Source organism: Cyprinodon tularosa, unplaced genomic scaffold (assembly GCF_016077235.1).
Source record: "Cyprinodon tularosa strain WSP-4 unplaced genomic scaffold, ASM1607723v1 ctg443, whole genome shotgun sequence".
Taxonomy (NCBI): Eukaryota; Metazoa; Chordata; class Actinopteri; order Cyprinodontiformes; family Cyprinodontidae; genus Cyprinodon; species Cyprinodon tularosa.
In genome coordinates, this window is record NW_024039167.1 from 370,171 (window position 1) to 392,593 (window position 22,423).

General features: G+C 36.9%; 1 protein-coding gene across 2 annotated transcripts in view; it reads right to left on the minus strand.

Annotated features, from left to right (window-relative positions):
- Positions 1 to 285: 285 nt before the first annotated feature.
- satb1a (SATB homeobox 1a) overlaps positions 286 to 22,423 on the minus strand; it is a 36,184-nt gene continuing 14,046 nt past the window's right edge. For both annotated transcript variants that reach the window (XM_038300231.1, XM_038300230.1), the window contains exons 6-11: positions 15,679 to 15,790; positions 13,548 to 14,077; positions 9,852 to 10,049; positions 8,372 to 8,527; positions 4,117 to 4,317; positions 286 to 3,318 (exon numbers count right to left, since the gene is read on the minus strand). In XM_038300231.1, the coding sequence (XP_038156159.1) occupies positions 2,431 to 3,318; positions 4,117 to 4,317; positions 8,372 to 8,527; positions 9,852 to 10,049; positions 13,548 to 14,077; positions 15,679 to 15,790 (2,085 nt within the window). In that variant the 3' untranslated portion in view covers positions 286 to 2,430. The remainder of the gene's footprint in view (positions 3,319 to 4,116; positions 4,318 to 8,371; positions 8,528 to 9,851; positions 10,050 to 13,547; positions 14,078 to 15,678; positions 15,791 to 22,423) is intronic.

The following is a 22,423-nucleotide window of genomic DNA, read 5'->3' on the forward strand; positions in this document are numbered from 1 at the left end:
TAATGATCTCTGTGGGGAAAAAAAGACCAAGAGAAAGCTTTTTGCTTTGCTACTGAAAGATTGAAGACTTAAAGCAAATGGATTTATGGCTTTAAATACTGTACATTAACTACACTGTATTCACAAGAGAAGTGGTTCTTAAAGATGTACAACAAAAGAGGAATCGGCCTTTAGGAAGTTTTTAGGAAGAGCTTTTACCTCACTTTAAACTTCCTCTTATAACTACACACCACAGTGAAATTCCATGCTTGCATTGTGTTGTTACTCATACTTGCTCAACCATCCTTTTTAAATAAAATGTTTATTCTGCAGCCGTACAGCTAACTTCTACTCTTATTTTATTGTGTTAGCTTACATGTTACAAGGAAAACATGATCAACGATAAATTAGAAAGATGAAAGCCAACCTACAAAAGTACATTTAAGCATAAATATCAATAAGACAGCTCATAATCAAGATGCACTGACAGACACATGGCTCGGTGGTTCAACTTTCAGAAAGGCATAAGGCAATATTCATTTAAAACTCTGGGAACTTGAGGTTTGTTGGGTGTGATTCCCTTATTTTAAAGAAATAGTAAACACACATGATCCACTTACAAACATCAGAACAATTAGGCAAACTCCATTTTACTTCAAATGTTTTAGGGATGCAAAAATATAACAGAATTTCTTAAATAAGTGCATTTAAAATGGAAAATAAACCAGCAATTTTCCCAGCCAAAACATTATCAGGGTTTAATTTATAAAGTGAAAAGAACTCATGTAAAAAAAAAAAGGTTTAATTTGCCAAAAATTTATATTTATCAACTGAACAAAAGTCACAATGCAAAATTTGAAAAGAAACGATAAAGGTAGACCTTGATTTGTTACTGTATATGTAGAACCATGTTAGTTTCTTTCCATTTTCTACATATTAATTAAGTGTTAAATAGCTTCACTTTAAATTGTCAGGTATTCTGGTGCAGGAGTTCAATATTAAATAAAATCAAACTGCAAATTCGAATATGTGTTTTTGATTATGGTACCCCTTGGTCTTGTTCTCTTGGATCACAAGTGCCCTAAACTCTGATTTAATGTGTCTAAAAAAACAGGTACAAATCATGATTAATATGAGAAATTGTAACCAATTTGTTCTCACCCAAAATCTGACGAAAAAGAATAAGTTGAGGTTATTTTTACAGCCCTAATGAAACTGTGAACAATAATAAGCCCTACATTTTAACAGAATGGAATCATGGTTTGGTGATGATTGCTATGACTTCAAATAATATATACACATATATGTTTTTTTTTAACTCTTAATTTCTGTCAAGACTGAACTGACAAACAGAACAGCGTCATACTTTAAGTAAATGCTGATTAGAAGTTAAGCTTTAAAGTAATCTTTTATTTTTCAAATAACACACTATAAAATATTATGAGTTAATATTTGTAGCTTGTTTTAATACCTGGAGAATATAAACTAAAAAACAAAAGAAAAATATCACACTCTCTAATGATTAAACCATTCCTTGGACAAAATCTTATGTGTGATATATTAACTGTAAGTAAATAAAACAAGCAATAAATGCAATATTCTTTGAGTTGTGCCAATCTCAGGTTAAACCTTGAATTCATTTTAAGTAAAAACTTTTCCAGATTTTTACAGTATCTATTTACCTGCACTAATTTTTATCATGCCATCTTTGGCACCAAGAACAACTAAAATATGTACCAATTACCTTGTGCACGGAAGTGTCCGCTTTAAACGCTGAATTTAATTCGTTATTTATTTATTTTCACATATTTAAGCAACTTATCTCTGAACTGGATTGTGATATTTATTACCCTTGATAGGCAAATAGAATATTTTTTTACTACTCTGATGCACAAAACTCTCAAATTAAAACAGACCGAACATCACTTTTCACATCACTGTACATAGCTCTTAAATTATTCCTAAGGATGCACTACAGTCATAGAAAACTGAAGAAATGTGCAATAACAAAAAAGTATTCACAGCATTTTTGACATCTTGTTGTGAGGATTTAGCCAACTTATGCACCAACACTAAATATTGCAACTGAAAAACACATGTATAAAGAGAGAAAAGCATTGTAAACATGCTTCAAAGCATAAACATATTTCATTTGTGCATTGAACTCTAGAGTTCTTGTTTAAACCCTCTACGAGAAAAGAGTATCCCATACATTACAGGTTTTACCAACACCTTTAAAGACCCATATCTCTGCACCTTAATCAAACATTTGCATGCATGAAGGGTCCTTTGTTCTTAGTTTGGTAGTTATTTCAAGAAGAGTCAAAGTAATTTTCTACTATTGATATAAATGGCACATGCTTGATACATTGAGCCAAAAAACAGTCGACTGCAATGGAGGAGTATGCTGGAGAGGTAGAGCAATCTACCTTGATTCTGAATGTGTTGATGTTAGACGTAACTCTCCTGCTCCTCCTTCATCGGGGGAAGGGTTTGAGTGGCAACATCTGATTCCCTTGAAATAGAAACTTCACTTGCTGTGTCTCTACCAATTTTCTCCATTTCAGTTTCACTTTTTTCTGCCTTTACTGGGACTTCCTGTTCCTGTGTAGTTAGTTCTGCCATGAAGACGTCTGGGTTTGAACAGACTTGTTGGTTGTTATGTATGTGCTTTGGACTCTGGTTGTTGTCTTGACTTTGCTTTAAGTCCTGGCTGCTAAAGAAGACACGGATCGTATCTTTCGGCAAACCCAGCTGGGCAGAGAGTGTGTGGATTGCTTCTTCATCTGGATAGAGGCCAACATCCTGGATGAAGCTCTTCAGGATCCCCAGGGCTTCATTGGACACTGTTAACCTATCACCTTGGACCACTTTTTTTGCTATAATTTTACTATCGGTCCCAGAACATACTCCAACTCTGCCATTATTCTCTCTCTTGACATCAGACTTATTTAAAAATATGTTGTTTATTACATTTTCAGTTTTGCAGTTTTGACTAATGCTATCCTGGCCTGGCAGATCTATGGTTCCATCTCTTTCTTGCACATCCCTGTCTCTACAGATGTACCCCACCCCTTCAGGAGCACCCCAGTCAGCACCCAGGATGTCAGCATCTTCTCTCTCCCCATCAACCCATTCCAGACTATCTCCCCTTTCCTCATCCCAGCTGTTTCTGCTCTGTAAATTTACTTTGAAATGCCCCCAGGCGCCTCCAGCCTCAGACTCAGCTGGTGATGCAGTGCATGGCTGGGGCGGAGACAGGTCAAGCCCTGGCTCGGGCTGAAGCGGGTGATGGGGTTGAAGATGTGGTTGATGAGAAATCATGGAGTTGCGTTGGTGCTGTTAATAAAAAATAGGAAGTTAGATACAAGAAAGAATGGCGGTAGCTTTTCTAAAAAGCATACCCATTCCTGCAGAAATATAAAGAGTTTAATTATTCAAGAAACACAGGGCTTTGTTAAACTCTTAACATAAAATATAACATATAATCTGCACTATTCAATAGAACCACAAACTCAACTGTACATATAAGCTTAAATATATACAAAATGAAAAAATTGCTTTGTAATATTCTCTCTCTCTTAATTGCCAAATCCTAAATCTAAACTGAGATTTAAATTGTCAAAACCCTTCCTCAGGTATGGATCTTGATCAGTCTCAATTTTAACAAATACATATGTTATTCATACATGCACAGGACATGATCCATACATGCACAGCATGATTCACACAAGCACAAAAATATCCACACACACAAAGGACAAGATCCACAGATGCACAGCACGATTCACACAAGCACACAAGATCCAAACACGCACAGAATGATTCACGCGAGCACAAAAAATCCACACACACACAATAGAAGATCCAAACATGCACAGAACAAGATTCACCAAAGTATTTCTGATCCATAAACAATTATAAATTAAATTACAAAGTACAAATATTAACTTCACTGCATTTGTGTGTGGATTTTTGAGACTGCTCTGGCGTCTCGATACACAAATGCATTTTTTACACATGAGCGGTTTGCCACCAATCACAAAACTCCCTTGTATAAGCCAATCACAAGAAAGTACTCCACGTAGGATGACCCCCAGATTTAGCGTATTTAATATACTGATTTAGCGGCCTTACCAGTGTGCTCTCATTACTGAGCATCATCAGCCTGTCAGCACAGTGCTGTGAAGTCCCGCTGCCGCTCTCTTGCTCATAGATGGCATCTCGTTCTATTTGGGAGAGGCTGAGGAAGCGTCGGATCATGCACAGGTTTTCCCACAAAGTACGGTTTTCCGGGCAGGGATCCTCCTTCCACCGAAGAAGCTCACACAACCAGCCCTGCAACACCATAGAATTTTATAGACACTAATTTCCTTTTTTGCTTGATATAAATAATGATTTATTTAATTTGTTTCATTCTTCTGGATGTGTCTGTTTCAAATTCAACATTCAAATTAACTGGCATCACCAAACTAAATTAAACTTCAAAACTCTTATTTGGATATTTTAAGGTTTAAATTCAATATACAGTAGTTGAATCACATAAACATAATTAAACAGTAATTTTTTCACCAGTGACCTGAAACTCACTTTATCTAACTTGTCTAAATTAAATAATCAAGGTTTTTATATATTTTTTCTTTTAAAAATATTTTAAAATTCTTTTACCAATAAATTGAAACTAACCTTTCTATTCTTGGCAAAAAAAGCTTTATGAAACCATGATGCTTTCACCACCATGTTTGACAGTGACAATGATGTGGTCAGGGTGGTAAACAAAATTTATATACCTTCCACAGCATTTTGAATGTGTTACTGATATGTTTTATGGTCACTTACAAGGAATCCTATTTTTTTCTTCATGGCTTTCTTTGATAAATCACACAAACAGTATTTAAAAACTTGCATCTCATTAAACAAGTCCAATGTATCACATTTTTTTTGGTGAGGTAGGGCAATAATGTTGGTTAGGTTGAGTATTAAATTGTGCAAAATGTGTTGTTCTCCTGAGGCATTGGGAGTAACTTTTAATTATACAAAGGAAGCAATCCATCAATGGAAAATGAGCCTCACACCATGATCCTATCTGAAGCACATTCTACAAATGAGGCACTGCAGTCAGGGAAGCGTCCTTCTCTTGGCAAGTCCAAGACTTGACCTACCCATTGCATTGGTGATGCGAGGCTTAAAGGCAGCTGCTTGGCCATGGAAACCCATTCTAGGACGCTCTATGCACTACTGTAAATGTTAAGGCAGATTTTTCTCCTCTTTGTTTGAACTAAACACTTCAGTGTAAATTTGATTATTTAAAATATGATCTCTCTTAGAGTAAAGCTGAAATGTTTGCCTTATACTGTACTCATATCTTTGTTAGGTTGGTACATAATGATATATTTTGAATTTAAAACCTGACCTTTGGTTTCATATCTGACATTTCATGGGTTTCCATATCTGGCATTTTCTGAATTTCATATCTGACATTCATTTGACATTTATCCTGTGACCTGTTTGCTTGGGTCTGTGAGCATACTGTGCTGATGTACACAGATTTGAGGTTGGGAGAAAAGATTTTCATATTCAGCATCCACTGAAAAGCTTTCCAAATTTGGATCCCATGTACATCACCATAAAGAAAAAAAAAAGTAAATGTTTTTCATATTTTTTTTTTCTTTTTTTTACAAATATAAAACTCTAAAGATAAATGTGTGCATTTTCACCAATCAACTGAGACAAACCTTTCTATCCCTGCAAAAGAAAAGTGTTACCACAGCATGATGCTGCCAAGACCATGTTTAATAGTGACACTAATGTGATCAGGGTGTTATACAAAATGTCTTCACTTTGCACAGCGTTTGGCATGTAGGCCAAAACATTTACCTCTTCAACATATTACCTATATGCTTTGTGGCCATTTGTTGATAAGGCTTCTTATATCTTTCTTAATCACTTTCTTTCATAAGGACAGATTTGTTAAAGCCAGGCATACACTGTGCAATATTTTTAATCATTACACACAGCTACAACTCAAACTATACGATGAAACCGCAGGGTTTAAAAGTTCACAGCTCGCAATGCATGTTCTCACACCACACATCGGACTCAGCGCGGAGAGATGGCGCCGGTCGGACTCGTCAATCTGGAAGAAGAAAAACTACCTTGTTTGCACATGCACAGTGTTCAAGGTTCTGGTAAACCGCTCGTAGCTCTGCTTCAACAGCAGGATTTGTCCATGAACACCCCACGACGGCCGACATAATTTCAAATAATGTTGATTTTCTCCCGACCTTATGATTCCTGATCGGGAGGTCGTCGTGAGAGGCTTATCACCCCGCTTTAACCCCTGTACGCTGCACGATGCACGATCAGGCTGAAACTCGGCCCAATCAAAAAAATTCTTGCACAACTGGAGAATCGGTCCGAAAATACCAAAAAAACATACAGTGTATTCCCAGCTTAAGTGAATAACTTATAATAATCCTTCAAATTCAAGCTTTTATGGACTGTTTTTCAAAAAAAACGAGCATTTGGTTCCACAACTTAACACTACCAATCTCATGCCCCAGATATTTACAATGTTTTGGACCAAACGTTAAGGTTGGTACTTTAAGTTCATTTAAGTGCAATTAGAGGGAGAGGGGTTATAAAAAATAAGTTTTTCTTCTTCATACCCCTTTTCAGACAATTTACATTAATCAATGTCAGGCAGTTATCTGGCTGTATATACCGACAGGTTTATTTGGTGGAGGGGTTTGTTTCTATTTAAGTTCAGGTGAATTTAGTTAATTGTTGGTCTATGTTAATTGGTTGATGTTAACTAGTCTCTTTTGTGTGCATTTTGTTGATTCATTTATTGTTATTTATTGTTGTTCGTCAAAGATTGTCTGAAATAACTTCATATAAATTCATTCTTCATAGATCAAAATAGCTGTTCAACTCATTACTATTGACAGTTTTCAACTGAAGTGGATTTTAATATGGGGTACCAAAGTGAAGGGGGTAAATACAAATGCATAACAGTTCATATTTTTTATTTGTAAACAACATGGTTAACCTTTCACTACCTTACGAAGCACTAATTGCTACCACATAAAGTGTTACTGAAAACTGGCAAAATTTGAATATAGTGGTAAGAAACTTTTTAAAGCACTCTAAGTAATTTTAAGTAGATGTCTAAAATATTTAGCTTCCTCTGTTTGTAACTCCTTACTTTATTTCCACATGAACTGAAAAGTGTTTGTTGCCTACTTGTAAAATGTGCAGAAAAGGTGAATTCTTGGTGCCTCGCCCAGTAATCCACTGAGTTTCTTTTATCTGCTTTAATTATTTCGGCATCATCGGAGAATAAACTTGTGAGTGGCAGATTGAGGCAAATGAGGAGCATAAAGCCCAGTTATATTCATGAACGGCAATTTGATTGGAAGCAGGATTATAGTCACACAAACACACACACCTGGCAGAAGCCCAGTTTCAGCACCAAAAGCCATCCAGATGCACGTTGCAGATAAGAGAGACTGAGCAAGGTTCTGTCTGCCAACTAACTGGGTAATTTAGCGAGGCAAAAGGGGGAGGAAATAAAGCAAAAGAGAAAAGAGAAAAATAGAGGGGGACTGCACAAACAATATGGAGGAGTAAAGATTATAAGGGGCAGAGAAAAAAAACAATCCCTGCTTGTATATGTATGACCATAGGATGACCTCTATATGAATAGTCAGAAAGGAAGAAAGAAGGAATGAATGAAAGAAAGAAAGAAAAAATGAATGAATGAATTAATGAATGAAAGAAAGAAAGAAAGAAAGAAAGAAAGAAAGAAAGAAAGAAAGAAAGAAAGAAAGAAAGAAAGAAAGAAAGAAAGAAAGAAAGAAAGAAAGAAAGTAAATCTGCTGTAGAAGGTAAAGCCAGAAAGCAAAAATCCCCCCTTTCTATGAAGGGAAATTATCCTCAAAACAAAAGGCAATAACAAGCTTATGGGGCAGCCATAAAAATGAGAACAATAAACACTCAAATCATGCCTGTGTGTGTGTTAGTATTAGTGGATTTATGTGAGTGTGCATGTTTGTGCAACTGTGTGTTAGTGCGTGCCTTCTTACAGTACATCTGTGTGCATAAATAGTGTGAGTGTGTGTATGCTGACTATTAAAGTGATAATTTAGGACACAAAAGCAGTCTGATGCACTGACGATAGTCCTCTGCAGAGCGCAGCTGCTGGATGATTATCTGGGCTTTTCTCCACACACATTAGCTATTTCTGATTCAAATGAGAACATGTAGTTATCAAAAAATGCCAAATTTAAACATTTAATCAAGCAATGAAAATGAGTGGCTCGAATATGCACAAGTTAGGGATTTGACAAGTTCATGAATTCTCATTTGCAATGGCCGAGGAAGCACATACCTGACTTTTGGAGACAGAAACTTTTGCAAAAAGAGCTTGGGACACTTTAGCTCTCTTCATCTCCTGCTGGATCTCCTCATAGATAGAGGCGTTGACATTGAGAACACAACTGTCTGTCCTCAACCCTCTTTCAGCTGTAACTGGTGACAGTCTCGCCTAATAAGAGACCGAAAAGCATCTAAATTAGGATTGTGTTTCAGAGCACATTAAACAACAGGGAGTTTGGTTGAGAGAACATAGAATGTTGTTAATTGTAAACCTACCATAAAACAGATTTTACGCAATGTGAGGCTGTTACACTCAACAGGGGATAGGAAACTACTGTAACTATCTCTCCATTTATGCATTGCTTGCGGTTATTTCTGGTATTTAACTTTGTATTTTGGTTGTTTCTTGGTGCACAAGCTGCACATCACTGAGTGATTCTGTGTTTAGCTGCATCTCTTTCCTGGAGGAAGACATTGGCAGAGCTGTTGCTACGTGGTTAACTGATTTGATCCTTTTCTTTACTATAGAGAGTAAACCTGGCTTAGTGGATTTGGGTTTTGATGCAACTCTCTCCTGGAAAAGTAATTGATATTTCCTGCATTAATATGGGGTTTGTGCTTTATTTATAAAAAAAGAAATGATGGTTTTATTGTGGCTGCTCTCTTATTCAAGGATCTCAACATTAAGTCATGATAACTCGCTCAGACTTGACACAGACTTCATGTCAGATGTATTCAGTATTTGATCCCCAGTCCGTCATATCAAAACATGCTGCCGACTGTGGCAGATAGCTTTTCAAACTGAGCATTGTTCTGCTGAAAGCTCAGAGAAGATTTTTACGAATTGGTTTCACAAGATTAGCAAGACTTAGTTTAACCTTGTTTGTTCTAACAGGTATAATTGTGTTTAATCTTTTATTCCATCCACCATGAGTCCCTTGAACTATTTGTGATTAGGTTCATATAAATAGATATAAATAGATATTGTTTCATTATTCTTTCCCCATATATATGCATTACCTACTACAAAGATTTAGTGTTATGAGTTTTTTTCAAAGAAATTGTTTGGCAAATTTTTTCTTCTGCCCAGGTTTGTAACCACTGTAATCTAATACAAATTTAAAATTTATTTCATACTTTATAAAATAATTGCCAATTTTTTTTACATAACTCTCAGATGTTATGAGTAGCCATCTTATCAACTTCTCTACGCTACCCACCTCTGGTAGTAGCTATTTACATTTACTTAGTAACATTTACTTATGTAACTTGTAGATAAAAAAAAAAATTTAGCCATATTTATCCTTTTTATCCATATATTCTCCTGTGATTCATCTCCCCATAATGTCTGAGTCTGTATTTTGATAATTTATCTGGGTTATATGCAGATTTTATATTCTTAGAAGCAACATGGAAACAACATGGAAAGTTTCAAAGCATACATGTAAAAGTGGCTTTTGTTTTCATCTCTGATAGTCTCTACCCTGGCTGACCTGCGTGGATCTTGGGGGAGTGGTGTTGCAGTTGGGTGGGAAGCCAGTCATGCTTCTTTCCTTCTCCTCCTGGTACATGCGCTCTCTCTCAGCCTCGGGAAGCTGCAGGAAACTATTCATGGCCCTGAGGTTGACCAGCAGAGATTGGGAGGCATGTTTTGGATCCTCCTCCTTCCTCAAGATCTCTGAGAGTAAACCCTGTTAAAAAAAAAGAAAAAAAAGAAAACATGTAGGCGGCTTTTTACCACTAACATTAACACTGGGTTAAAAATTGTGATGATATTTTTGGGGTTAGAAAAGTGACTAGACCGCCGTCTAAAACTATAAGAGAAAAAATAAGAGATCATATGGTAAAATTAAACTGTATAATAAAGTTGATAAAAAGGTGAGTTAACGAATGTTTGGAGACTAGTGTGGCATTTAACTCCACACACCATAAACTCATTGTAATGAAAAAGGCTTCAGTTATTTTTAACATGTCAAATTTGTTAAAATGTAAGACAAAAGAAAAAACTGTTAATTTTTCAATTATGAAATTCCATTCTAAAATAACACTGTCAGCCCTATAAGTAATACAAATAAAAACAATTGAAAATAATTAAAAGTTTAAATCAGACAGAGGTACAACATATTTTGGATTTTACCGTGTTGAATTTTAGTCTTCTGATCCAAATCTAGTTGTATACAAATTAGGTAGCATTAGGCAATTTGAGGTTGTCTTTGTTTCTTTATGGTTATAGTATCATTTGAAATGCAGGGTAAAGCAAAAATGTAATTGCTCAATTATGGACAAAAATATAAACCTTGTTGTAATCCAGGATATGGTTTATTCTTTTGAACCTGCACCATAACCATTTTCCTCTGAGACATGTCATGTTTTGTTCAATATAGGTTATAAACTTTCCAACTGTTTATAATCTTGCAATAATGACACATTGACTGTTTCCACAAATACATCTTTCAGTTTAATATTTGAGAGCTTTGACATAATCAATCCTAAGTGTAGTACTATATCTATGAAAACCTATGCTTAAACTGCAAGTTATCTTTAAAGGATAAGTCCGGTCAGCAAGGAATAACCATTGGGTCATTTTGTATACCTAAAACAAATACGTTCGCAGAGATTTAATGAATTTAGCTTAATCAGTAAAAAAACAAAAACAATATATTTTGTCGCAATCACTGAGTCCAGAAACGGCCATTTTTGCCCAAATATAGTAACACCTCACTCCTGACATCTTCAGGCAGTGATGTCAGTGATGCAGTAAGCCTAACGCCATTCTCCCTGCTTTACAAGCAAAATCAATGGGAACTACTAGACACTCCTGCAATCAACAATTAATAAAGATTTCAAGAGGACTTCACCATTGAAATTAACAAGAGCTATAATTAAACTGACAATGCTCACGTGAATGGCAGTTTGATGTTGTATACATTGGGTAAACGTGAAAAAACATTGGCTATTTCACCTTTGCAATTCATGATCCTCTATGGTTTTGTTGTTAGATTGCCAACTTGAAGAGGGAGGATTTGCCATCAAACTTCTGGCCAGAGAAAAAACATCTTTAATCTGTTACTCTTTGCTCTGCATAGAGCACTGGTGTTGCCATCATGGATAATAGCCCATTGTGCCAGATACGGCCCTGGAACTTGCTTAACAGCCGATACCGCACCGTGACGTCACAAACTGGTAGGTGACAGTAGTGTTCTTTGACAAACTTGGACGTCTCCGGTTAAAGAACATACAAATTGAATTACTCTTAATTAAAAACATTTACCATTTATTGAAAAGTATGTAATAATTTCACACTTAAACTACTTTCAGAAGTTTTTTATTCTGAATGTGACCAGACTGTTCATTTAAAGCTACAGTGTGTCATTTTTAGCGACATCTAACGTCCAGACTGCAGACCGCAGCAACATGAACATCTCCCCCCCACCGCTTCTCCCCCCCCAACAGTACGGCGAGCGTTACGGGACAAAATGTCTTCCACGACGTCCGCATCACCTACCTTCTCAAGTGATGAGGTTTGTTTACATAGATAATTTTACAGATAGTATTCTCAGGCATAATACTGCCATCTGTTGTTCAGTACCGTCTCGGTTCATCTCTCTCAACTTGCCGTAGTTACTTTCGAGCGTAATGGGCGATCTCGCAATCGCTAGTTTGTTGGCTCTGCACTGCCGTAGTGCAAAGATGTCTGCCTCCATGGCTGCGAGACCCACTCCTATGTAATTATAAATAACGAATTCTAAGGCAACGCAAATATTAAGGTTAAGAGGCTGAGCTTGTAGATGATGATAAATAACATAGTTATGTATAATATATTACATTTCTGACTGTTATCCCTGTAATTATTACACACTGTAGCTTTAAATAATTAACAAAAGGGAAATAAGAAAATTATAAACAATGGATAAGTATTGGAAACCCCCACCTATCCCAAGCCTCCAAATCGAAGAGGTTCTTTGTGTGAATTGTCTAAAAAATGCTTGTGAAAAATGCTCTTTTTGCTACGACATGAGGTTTTGGCATAATGCCTAATGTTTGTGGCACCAATGTCTACAGGGAAACATGGGGGTAGATAGTAAACAATTTAATATTTCAACTCTGTTGATGCAGTTAGGAAGTATAAAAAGATGGTCTCAAAGAAAGACAGGAAATGAAACAAAAAGGTTGGATTCTTTGAGGGAGATTTTGAATAAAGAGAACAGGGAGGGTTTTTTTTTTCCCCAGATAGAAAGGTGGCATAATACAAGGACAGTGAGACTGAGCAGGAGGTAGGGAGCGGGACAACATTTCTCTAAGGGGTTGTGATTAGTTGGCCCAGCAGCTGCTTTTCTGCTGGCACCAGCTTTGTGCTGCAGAGAGTTGGCACAAACGCATACACAGAACCACAGTAACAGAGGGAGGGGGGTCAGAGCAGCACAGGCAAGGCCAGTGTGCAAACCAAGATTTCATACCCTTTACTAGAACAACAGGAGACCAAGTATAGAGCCTTGCAGAAGTAGCCATATGCTTGAATGGAAACATGAAAAACCACAAAACTCAATGTGTTTTATAGTTCTTGCATGAGACAGAGCAACATAAAGGAAGGAAAGGCATGTAAAATTTACACATCTTGGAACTGAACCTATTTGGCACAGGTTCTCACTTCTGTGTTCTTGCTAAAGAGAAACACCCTAACTGTTTGACAAAACACATCCCTAATACATATCTTGGCAGCTGGGCTTAGGGTGATAGGTAGTGTTATAATTCCACAACATATAAAGGGTTACATGTAGGCCCAAAAAGTTTTTATTTGGTATCTTCAAATCAGAGCACCACCCTTCCCAATGTTTTGCTGTTCCCTTTTCGCTTGTGGCAAAGTGAGAATATGAGTTTTGGTGGTTTTCTTTTAAAAAATGGCCCTAGATTATTCCCCCTAAGTAATGATTTTCCAACACCCCCGTAGTTATCATGGTCCTCCTTGCTGCTTCTCTGACATATTTCTTTTTGTCCAACCTTTAAGCTTAGACGGACGGCCAAACTTGATTGGTAGGTTGGAAGTTGTGCAGTACTCTCTGCATTTGTTTTCAAAGAGCTAAACAGTTTTTATTGAATGCAATGAGTCAAAATAAAGAAAAGTACTCTGTCCAATAGCTCTAAACAACAAATAATGTCAACATTCATTCTTCACATCCATCTTACAATACCTGGGTTCTGTTAAAGGCCACTCGTGCAAAGATGGCTTGGGAGATGCCCGCTCTCCTCAGCTCCTCCCTCACATTCTGGTAGATATCACTCGGTACGTCGGTCTGTGCTACAGAAGACGCTGTAGCTCCATTTTGATTTTGCGTCATTATTGCTTGACATCCCCCTGGACCACACTGTGTTTGCGGTGATGCTTGAGAATCAGAAGCTTTAATAAAGGTCTTGGCAGGAGGCCTTCCCACAGGGGGGTGGTTGAGATACTGCTGTGGTGAAGAGGAGAGAGCCTGGCCAGCCAGCATGCGGGTGACGGCATATTGTTGGTTAAGAAACTGGGTCATCATCAGCTGCTGGTTCACCATTTGGGAGCTGAGATGCTGGGGGGGCAAACCAGGAGGGTGAAGACCAAGCGATGGCCGTCCACAGATGTTGGCCCCTGGGAAAGGAAGGTTGGAGTTTTGATCCACTGGGCTGCTTGGAATTGATTGCTGGGTGTGGGTGATTTCTATGGACTGCTCAGGAAAGCACTCACTGTCTGGTGGGAAAAAAGGACAAATTAATTGTTGTACAAAAACTAAAGAAGACCTGCTAGTCTACTGACTAAATATAAAAAAAAACAATCAGAAAAGAGAAAGCATTGCTTGCTTGAAATATTTGTGATTCAAATATAATGTTTGTCTTTATACACAAGTTCTACAATTGTACACCCTGATATATTTTTTTAAATTCTAAAATGTCTCAATAAAGTTTATAAATGATAATACTTAAAATCCTAAACTGAAGAAAACCCAAGATACATAAAAAAAATGTTTTCCTTTGCTTTTTATCCTGAAAAGGTTCTCTGCATAAGTCCTCCAGAGTCCAATCTGAAACCATAAATAGACATTTCAAACCCGGGCTGAAACAAGTTAAACTGATTACAGATTATTTAAAAGGTTTTTTTGTATTTGTAAAACCTATTTGAGGAAGTAAAGATGGAAATCTTTGTCTTTTTTCAAAACATTTAGTGTCTTCATCTCTTGTGTTATTCTTTTATTATAGTATTCTGCATTGCACACCAGTTAACCAGGATTTTTTTCATTTATATAGGATTTATCAGCTTTTAGGAATTACATTTTTGACAAGCTAAAGGTTTCACATCTTACTCTCTCAGACCTCTTACCTTGACCTTCTGCTTGATACTCTACTCTGTTTGTCTACTCTGTGTTTGTCTTTTAGCGAAACATTATTAGACATATTCTCTGTGCCTTGCTCAGGGTGACATCAAGATCTTTAGCAGGGCATCTGATATAAATACTTAATCTTATAAAAAGATGCACATGCACTGTTTTTAGGTCTAGGAATTTCCAGGACTATAGGAAGGCTTATAGCTTATCTGGTAGTCAATTTCCAGTTTCAATCATTTGAAGATTTACATTTTTTTTTATTTGGAAGAAATACATTTTCGGTTTAAGAAGTTGATCTAGAAATGTCATTATAAGCCTATAATAGAGAATTTTGTACAAGCCTGTGGGTAAGGAAATAATATAATCACATCTTTGTCTATTTTGTATTAGGGAAGGTTTTACGGTTCCTTTTTTTTTTTTAAGAAAACCCTCCACTCTTACTTCAACATAAACACAAGAAAACGCTCCCCAAAATGCATAATACACATTAGATTGTTAAAAGGAATTATTACTCATTAAAAACATCTATTTAGAGGACATAGTTGGACATAGCAATAAGCAAGTAAAAAGTCAATATTGCTTTTAAAGGTTTTAAACTCACCAATTCCCTTCTAATCACTGTCTTGAATGTAAAGCACTTATTGAAACAAAACCAACATGTTTTGGAGGGAAATAGCTCAATTAAAACACCCTATTCCAAAGCTTTAATTTTTTATTCTATCAACTAAACATTTACTTATTGACATATATGATTTAGACTTCTACTTAGATTTCCCAAATTTTGTATATGCCACTATTTAATTTAAATAAATTCAAATTAATCATCAAGAGAAAATCCTGATATCGCTGAAACATAAAGGTTAAACCGTATTTTGATTATTGCAAAAGATAACATCTTTTTAATTAATTTAATACAAATCAAGAGTAGAAATTCCCATTTCATGTGTATTGGAATGATTAAAAATCCTACCTTTGTGGCATTTGGACCTTTTGAAGTGCTTGTACCAGCGACCAAACTCGTGGCACTTGGCAGCGGAGACATTTGCATAGTAAGTGCTATTTACAACAGATGATATCATTCCCTGAAACACGAGGGGGGAGAAAACAAAAGGTATTTATTACATTTTGGGCGGCCTGAGTGCCTCAGCTGCTCACACATCTGATATTAATGAACTCAGATCCGTGTTATTAAAAAGACCCCCAGGTAAATAGCATAATAAAGACAGATGAGTGTGTCAGTGCGGGAGCTCTGCATGCAAGCATGCATGTGCGCAAAATCAAACAAAACACTAGAGGTCATCAGAGACGATTTCTATCTTTTAGCAGCTGATGCACCTTTTCCTGGAAGAACTATTCTGTGAATTCTTTACATCTGATTTTACATATGACCTTTACATGTTTATTGTAATCTGCAACTCACAAATTAACATTCGGGTGTTAGTTACTGCAGCTTTTAAAGCTGCAGAACAAAATGAATGCCATTTTTGAAAACTGGACTCTTCTTCCTTTGATAATGATAAAATGAGATCTGTTTTTATTATTATTATTGTTATTATTTAATCTGTTTAATTAAATTCATGTAGTCTTTAAACAACACATCGAAGGATGTATTAAATGGTGGAAACAAAGTCGGGAGCTACATTTTGAGGTTAAAAAGACACACAGACAGACAGACTGGCCTACAGTCAATAGAAACAAATAGGGAGCAGCCAGAGAGAGATGGCTTTTTAAGAGATAGTCATCTTTCTTTATCTGTTGCTCTCTCCTGCGCCCTACCCCCACATCATATCAACCTCAGCATCTCTGCTTCCTGCATATCTACTGGAGCACATATGAGCTTATAAATGCAGCCCCACAAACCCACACAGCACATGAAGGCCAAAGGCAACACATAAACGTTCCTTTCATTTTGTCCTTTTTTATTATTTAGTTAGGATGTGTCTTCTGTGTTTATACCAATATGCCTTATTATGATTTTACAAACCAAAACTTCAAAAATCAACCTAGAATGAGGGTTTTACACTGCATGAAAAGTGGGATTTTCGTCAATATACGGCACTGTAGATTGTCGTGGAACTTCAGGTTAGCGGCAGTTTACGGCAATTTGCAGGCTTCGACGAAAACTCCCGTAAATTGTCAGAAATTGACGTGGAATTTCTTAGGCAGTGTTCCCCCCATGCCTCCCCCCCATGGAATTCTAGGGGAGGCTTTAACATGTAAATGAACATGCTGTGAGCTATACAAATGCAAACCAGGGTTGCAGGGGGGGTTTTACCCCCCCTGCAACCCTGGGTAAGAAAATCTCTGATACAAAGAGATCAGGTATAGCCTCTTACATTTTAGCTTGAATTGATTTATTTAATTAAAGTATAGAGACCAAAACAGATCTTTAGCTGACAGAGCAATACATTTAGAGCTGTAATTATTTTTTTTTAAATTTGCATTTAAGATAAAAAAATAAAATGTTGTCTGTCAATATGCTCAATTCACAATTACTTAAGTGGAAAAGTTTCAAGAAATGACTCTGAGATGATTCACTTTATAACATGGCGCATTATCCTGTTGGAAGTAGCCATCAGAAGATTGGTACACTGTGGTCATAAGGACATAGGTCAGCATGCTAAATTGGTTTTAAGTGGCCCAAAGTGTGGCAATAAATATCCCCCAAATAGATGGTAGAAATAGATCAGGCTCAGTATAGCCTAATTATAGACTCTTACATTTTAGCTTGAATTGATTTATTTAATTAAAGTACGCTAGATTACTGTGTATGCAAATGTTATGTAAAAAAAAAATACACAAAATAATTTACTTCAAAAATTAGTTTTAATCAGAATCAGTTGGCTGTAATGGTTAATTTTTTTTTTTAGATTTCCACTTTTTTTTTTTTTTTGTTATTGAATATATAAGAAAACAATAACAATCTCAAATAACAAGTCAATAACAAATATTTCAATACAAGAAGAAATATCACAACTCCTGCTTTTGAAAAATAAAATTAAATGCACAGGCTGGAAAAAAGTATAAAATAAAATAAAATAAAATAAATAAAAATAAATAAAATAATAATAGTAGTTAAAGTAAATTAATCAGTGGGGACTACCAACTGAAATTCTTCAATTAACTCAAACAATTTAATTGCATTTAAATTCTGCATCTTTCTCAGACATCTTTTGAAAAGGGAAAGTTCATTTTTGAGAGCAGAGATTGAGAGGGAGCATTTTGCATAGCGACATTTATGGATATAATACTTTGTTACAATTATTAGAATATTAATTAAAAATTCCAAATTTTTTTTCTTTAATGGATAAACCGAATTAAATGTTTTGCCAGGAAATAAAATCTAAATTTATTGTTTTAGAAGACAGAACGGTTCGAAGTTGATCCCATAAGTTTAATACTTCTTTACATTCATAAAAAAGATGTTTAGTTGTTTCCAATTGAGTTGTACAAAAGCCACAATTCTCAACATTAAACTTAAATCTCTCTCTTAAAAACTCATTTGAAGGATATATGTTATTTATTATTTTAAATTGTAATTCTTTATATTTAGGAGGAATTGGGAATTTCAAATAATTTGTCCTAATTTTGACTATCATAGATTTCTTAAAATTTTGTAAGAGAGCTGTGCTTTTTGTTCTTCCTGGGTACATATTATTTATAGAATATTGATTCAAAAACTTGTTGTTGCATTTATTATCTCTAATGTCCACCTGCTCAAATTCAATCTTATGGAGACAAACAATTGCAATTGCAAACAATTTATACTGTAGGTGCATTACCGCCACCTTCCAGAAAGGAGCGACGCGAGCTCTTCTCGCGAGTCCTTCCGTATAACAATGACGTCGTATGTGATTGGAGGAGCCTGATGAGCCTTCGGCCCCATCGTCCAATCACGTGTGAGCTTTTGTGCACTACGACTTCTCGCGAGACCAGCATATTAGCAGACATGTTTGTGTTACTATACTCAGAAGAGCTTCATCTCCAGTTACCGTGTTTGTATTTTGTTGTTACGTGAACAATGGCTGCACGACGTCTCGTGTTCAACTCGCCTCCAACTGCTCTTAGTCCACAACTTTCGGCCAGCCCGCAGACTGACGAGAAGAAACTGCTGATTGCTATCAGCGGACTGTCTCGTCAGCTTGCCCAACATACTGCCGACATGAATGAGCGCCTCACTCAGCTGGAGAATTCGATGCACTCCAGGTTGTAGTCCATAATGGACAAGATGGCGGCTCTGCAGTTAGGGTGGCCATTTCTATAGCACCAAAAAGGAGGACATTGTGCGGCATATCAATAAATTACTAAGGTGTACATAAGAATCGGGTAAAGTCACATTTATAGCACAATTCTTAGTAGTTTAAAGAGGATGCTTGTGTAGCTGAATAGAACAAAATATTAAAGAAATGTAAAAAAGAATTGGTTCCCAGCATTTGTATTTATTTAATACATTGTGGTGTTTAAAAAGTGACCATTTTTTTAACACAATTAATTTGCGCAGAACTGCTGCAATTGATCATAAAGCAGTTGTTTGGAAAAGAAGCTCGAGAAAGAGCTAGAGAATAGGACGATGCAAACTGCAAAAAGTGGCTGGAAAAGAGGAATTCATGACATGGCTGCAGCCTGTCGAGAGTAAAGATGATTTCACCATGTTCTCTATCTATCCATATCTATCTATATATCTATCTATCCATATCTATCTATCTATCTATCTATCTATCTATCTATCTATCTATCTATCTATCTATCTATCTATCTATCTATCTATCTATCTATCTATCTATCTATCTATCTATATATAAATATATATATATATATATATATATATATATATATATATATATATATATATATATATATATATATATATATATATATATATATATATATATATATATATATATATATATATATATATATATATATATAAACTTGAGTCATGGAACTGTGCTTACAGCTCCTTATTTCATGTAAACTAATAACTTGTGTACATGATACTTGTTGATGGCATTAAAATTATTTCTAATAGCATTAAATTAGAGCTCCTCATTCCTGTATAAAACCTGTGAACGCTTAATTGAATCTGACATATTAAAAAAATCCCCATCATCATCCAGCAGATGTTCAGTTTCTGCCCAAATATTTTCTTTCTGTTGCCGATTTTTGTAACAGGGATAACTAGGATCATACATAGTTTGTATGAACTCTGTTTATTCTCTGCTTCCAAACTCATCATCTCTTCATCCATTCCTGCAATAAGAATTTTCTTTTAAAGTTGTGAGATTCACTCTAGAATCTCACAACTTCTTCCTGGTCTGTTGAAGCACCAATAGTCTGCATCCAATTATTTAATTAATTGCTCTTAGTTTTTGGGAATATATACAAACTATGCTCTAATTTCTAGATACCGATCTGTTTTTACTATAATTTAATTTGACAAACCGGGTCTTCTCTACATTCTTTTTTCTGTTTGGTGCGATTGCAATAGCGGGTCTTGATCTGGACGGACCGGAGGGGAGCAAAAAATAGCTCAGCTCCGTATTTTGACGGTGAAGGACGGAGAAGACGTACGTGGGCGGTGACGAGCGGAGGATGTGGAACAGCTCTCATTGATTTACATGACAGACAAGTACTCCGTACGTGAGCGGGGCGGAGCGCTGACGGAGTATGTGGAATCTGGGGGTAAAGGAGGACAAATACACGTCCGGCTGGGTGCAGCGCCGGACGCCGGACAGTGCAATGAAAATCCGGACTGTCCGCCCTAAAGCCGGACATCTGGCCACCCTATCTGCAGTCGAGCAACTTTGCGGGATATACGAACTCGAGGAAGAGAAGACGGGTGCACAACGCCACGCTAGCGGTAAATATATGTTCGATTACTGGTAGCTATGCTAAAAGCAGCCTAGCTTAGCTAGGCAAGCTAAAGACAACCTAGCCTAGCTAGGTAAGCTAAAAGCAGCCTAGCCTAAAGCTTTATTAAAGTGTATTTTTTGTGATTCACAGGAAGCATTATGCCGTCTTAACAACTCGGAGACTAATTGCAGGCGCTATGAACCGGAGCAGGGGTAAGATTTAAAGAATATGCTTTCATTCAGCGGTAAAAGGACATGGATACGGATGGATACCGACCATAGCTGTACTTTTTTTTTTTTCACAGACTACAGTCGCCTCACAATGAGGCGGTGACCTCCTATTTGCTCGGATTTGCACGATGTTGATAAAGACGACATTGTGTGTAAGTGACTTTATTTTAATGTTTTCTCCTTCCTTGTTACTGTGACTTGCGTTTGATTTTTTTTTTTTTTTATTCATACCACTCTCATTTAATTGTTTTCCAGCTGCCTGTAAGACGTATTATGAGACGGTATGCAGGAGCTTCAGATACACGCTGCTAGCCAGCACGCTGCGTGCTGAGGCTATCTGCTCGGAGTCGGGCCAGAAGAAAGAGGGTAAGACTTTATTTGGTGACTATTTTTCAGGTGCATTGATAGATGTGTTGTGTCCATATGCAGTGCGCTGATTCATTGTTTTTTTTTTTCAGCTGCTGAAGGCGAGGCAGAGTGTGCTATCAGATGAGGAAGTGGAACTCTGCAAGTCCGCCACCGTCGACCTCATGTCCGACGAAGAAGATGGCGTCGTCGGCGGTGTCTCTGGATGGATTGTACGGTCGCCGCCATTTCGTAGGCCGGATCTCACTGAACTCTGTGTTAAGCTGCAGTCCCGGTTAGAAGCGATGCCGAAGTACAGGGCCACGCACAGTATGCGTCTGCACATCGGACCTGCCTCGGAGGGAATGCTGCCTGTTACCTCCAACCCCGAGGAAGCAAACGGACCGTTCACGGAGTTGTAATTTTTAGATACGCATGTGTTTGGATATGCGTTGTATATAGTTGTGTGTGTGTTTTAATAAAGCTCTTTCTTTGCATAAACAGCTTCCTGGCAAATCTTCATTTCCTGTATAAATTAATTCATGTCCTTGATGGTAGCATAATAATTGTGTAGTAGTGTAGGATAACATAAATACACAGCATATGAATGAATAAATATATGAATGAATAAATATATGAATGAATAAATATATGAATATATATATATATGAATGAATAAATATATATATATATATATACACTATATTGCCAAAAGTATTTGCTCACCCATCCAAATTATTGGAATCAGGTGTTCCAATCACTTCCATGGCCACAGGTGTATAAATTCAAGCACCTAGGCATGCAGACTGTTTTTACAAACATTTGTGAAAGAATGGGTCGCTCTCAGGAGCTCAGTGAATTCCAGCGTGGAACTGTGATAGGATGCCACCTGTGCAACAAATCCAGTCGTGAAATTTCCTCGCTCCTAAATATTCCACAGTCAACTGTCAGCTGTATTATAAGAAAATGGAAGTGTTTGGGAACGACAGCAACTCAGCCACGAAGTGGTAGGCCACGTAAACTGACGGAGCGGGGTCAGCGGATGCTGACGCGCATAGTGCGAAGAGGTCGCCAACTTTCTGCAGAGTCAATCACTACAGACCTCCAAACTTCATGTGGCCTTCAGATTAGCTCAAGAACAGTGCGCAGAGAGCTTCATGGAATGGGTTTCCATGGTCGAGCAGCTGCATCCAAGCCATACATCACCAAGTGCAATGCAAAGCGTCGGATGCGGTGGTGTAAAGCACGCCGCCACTGGACTCTAGAGCAGTGGAGACGCGTTCTCTG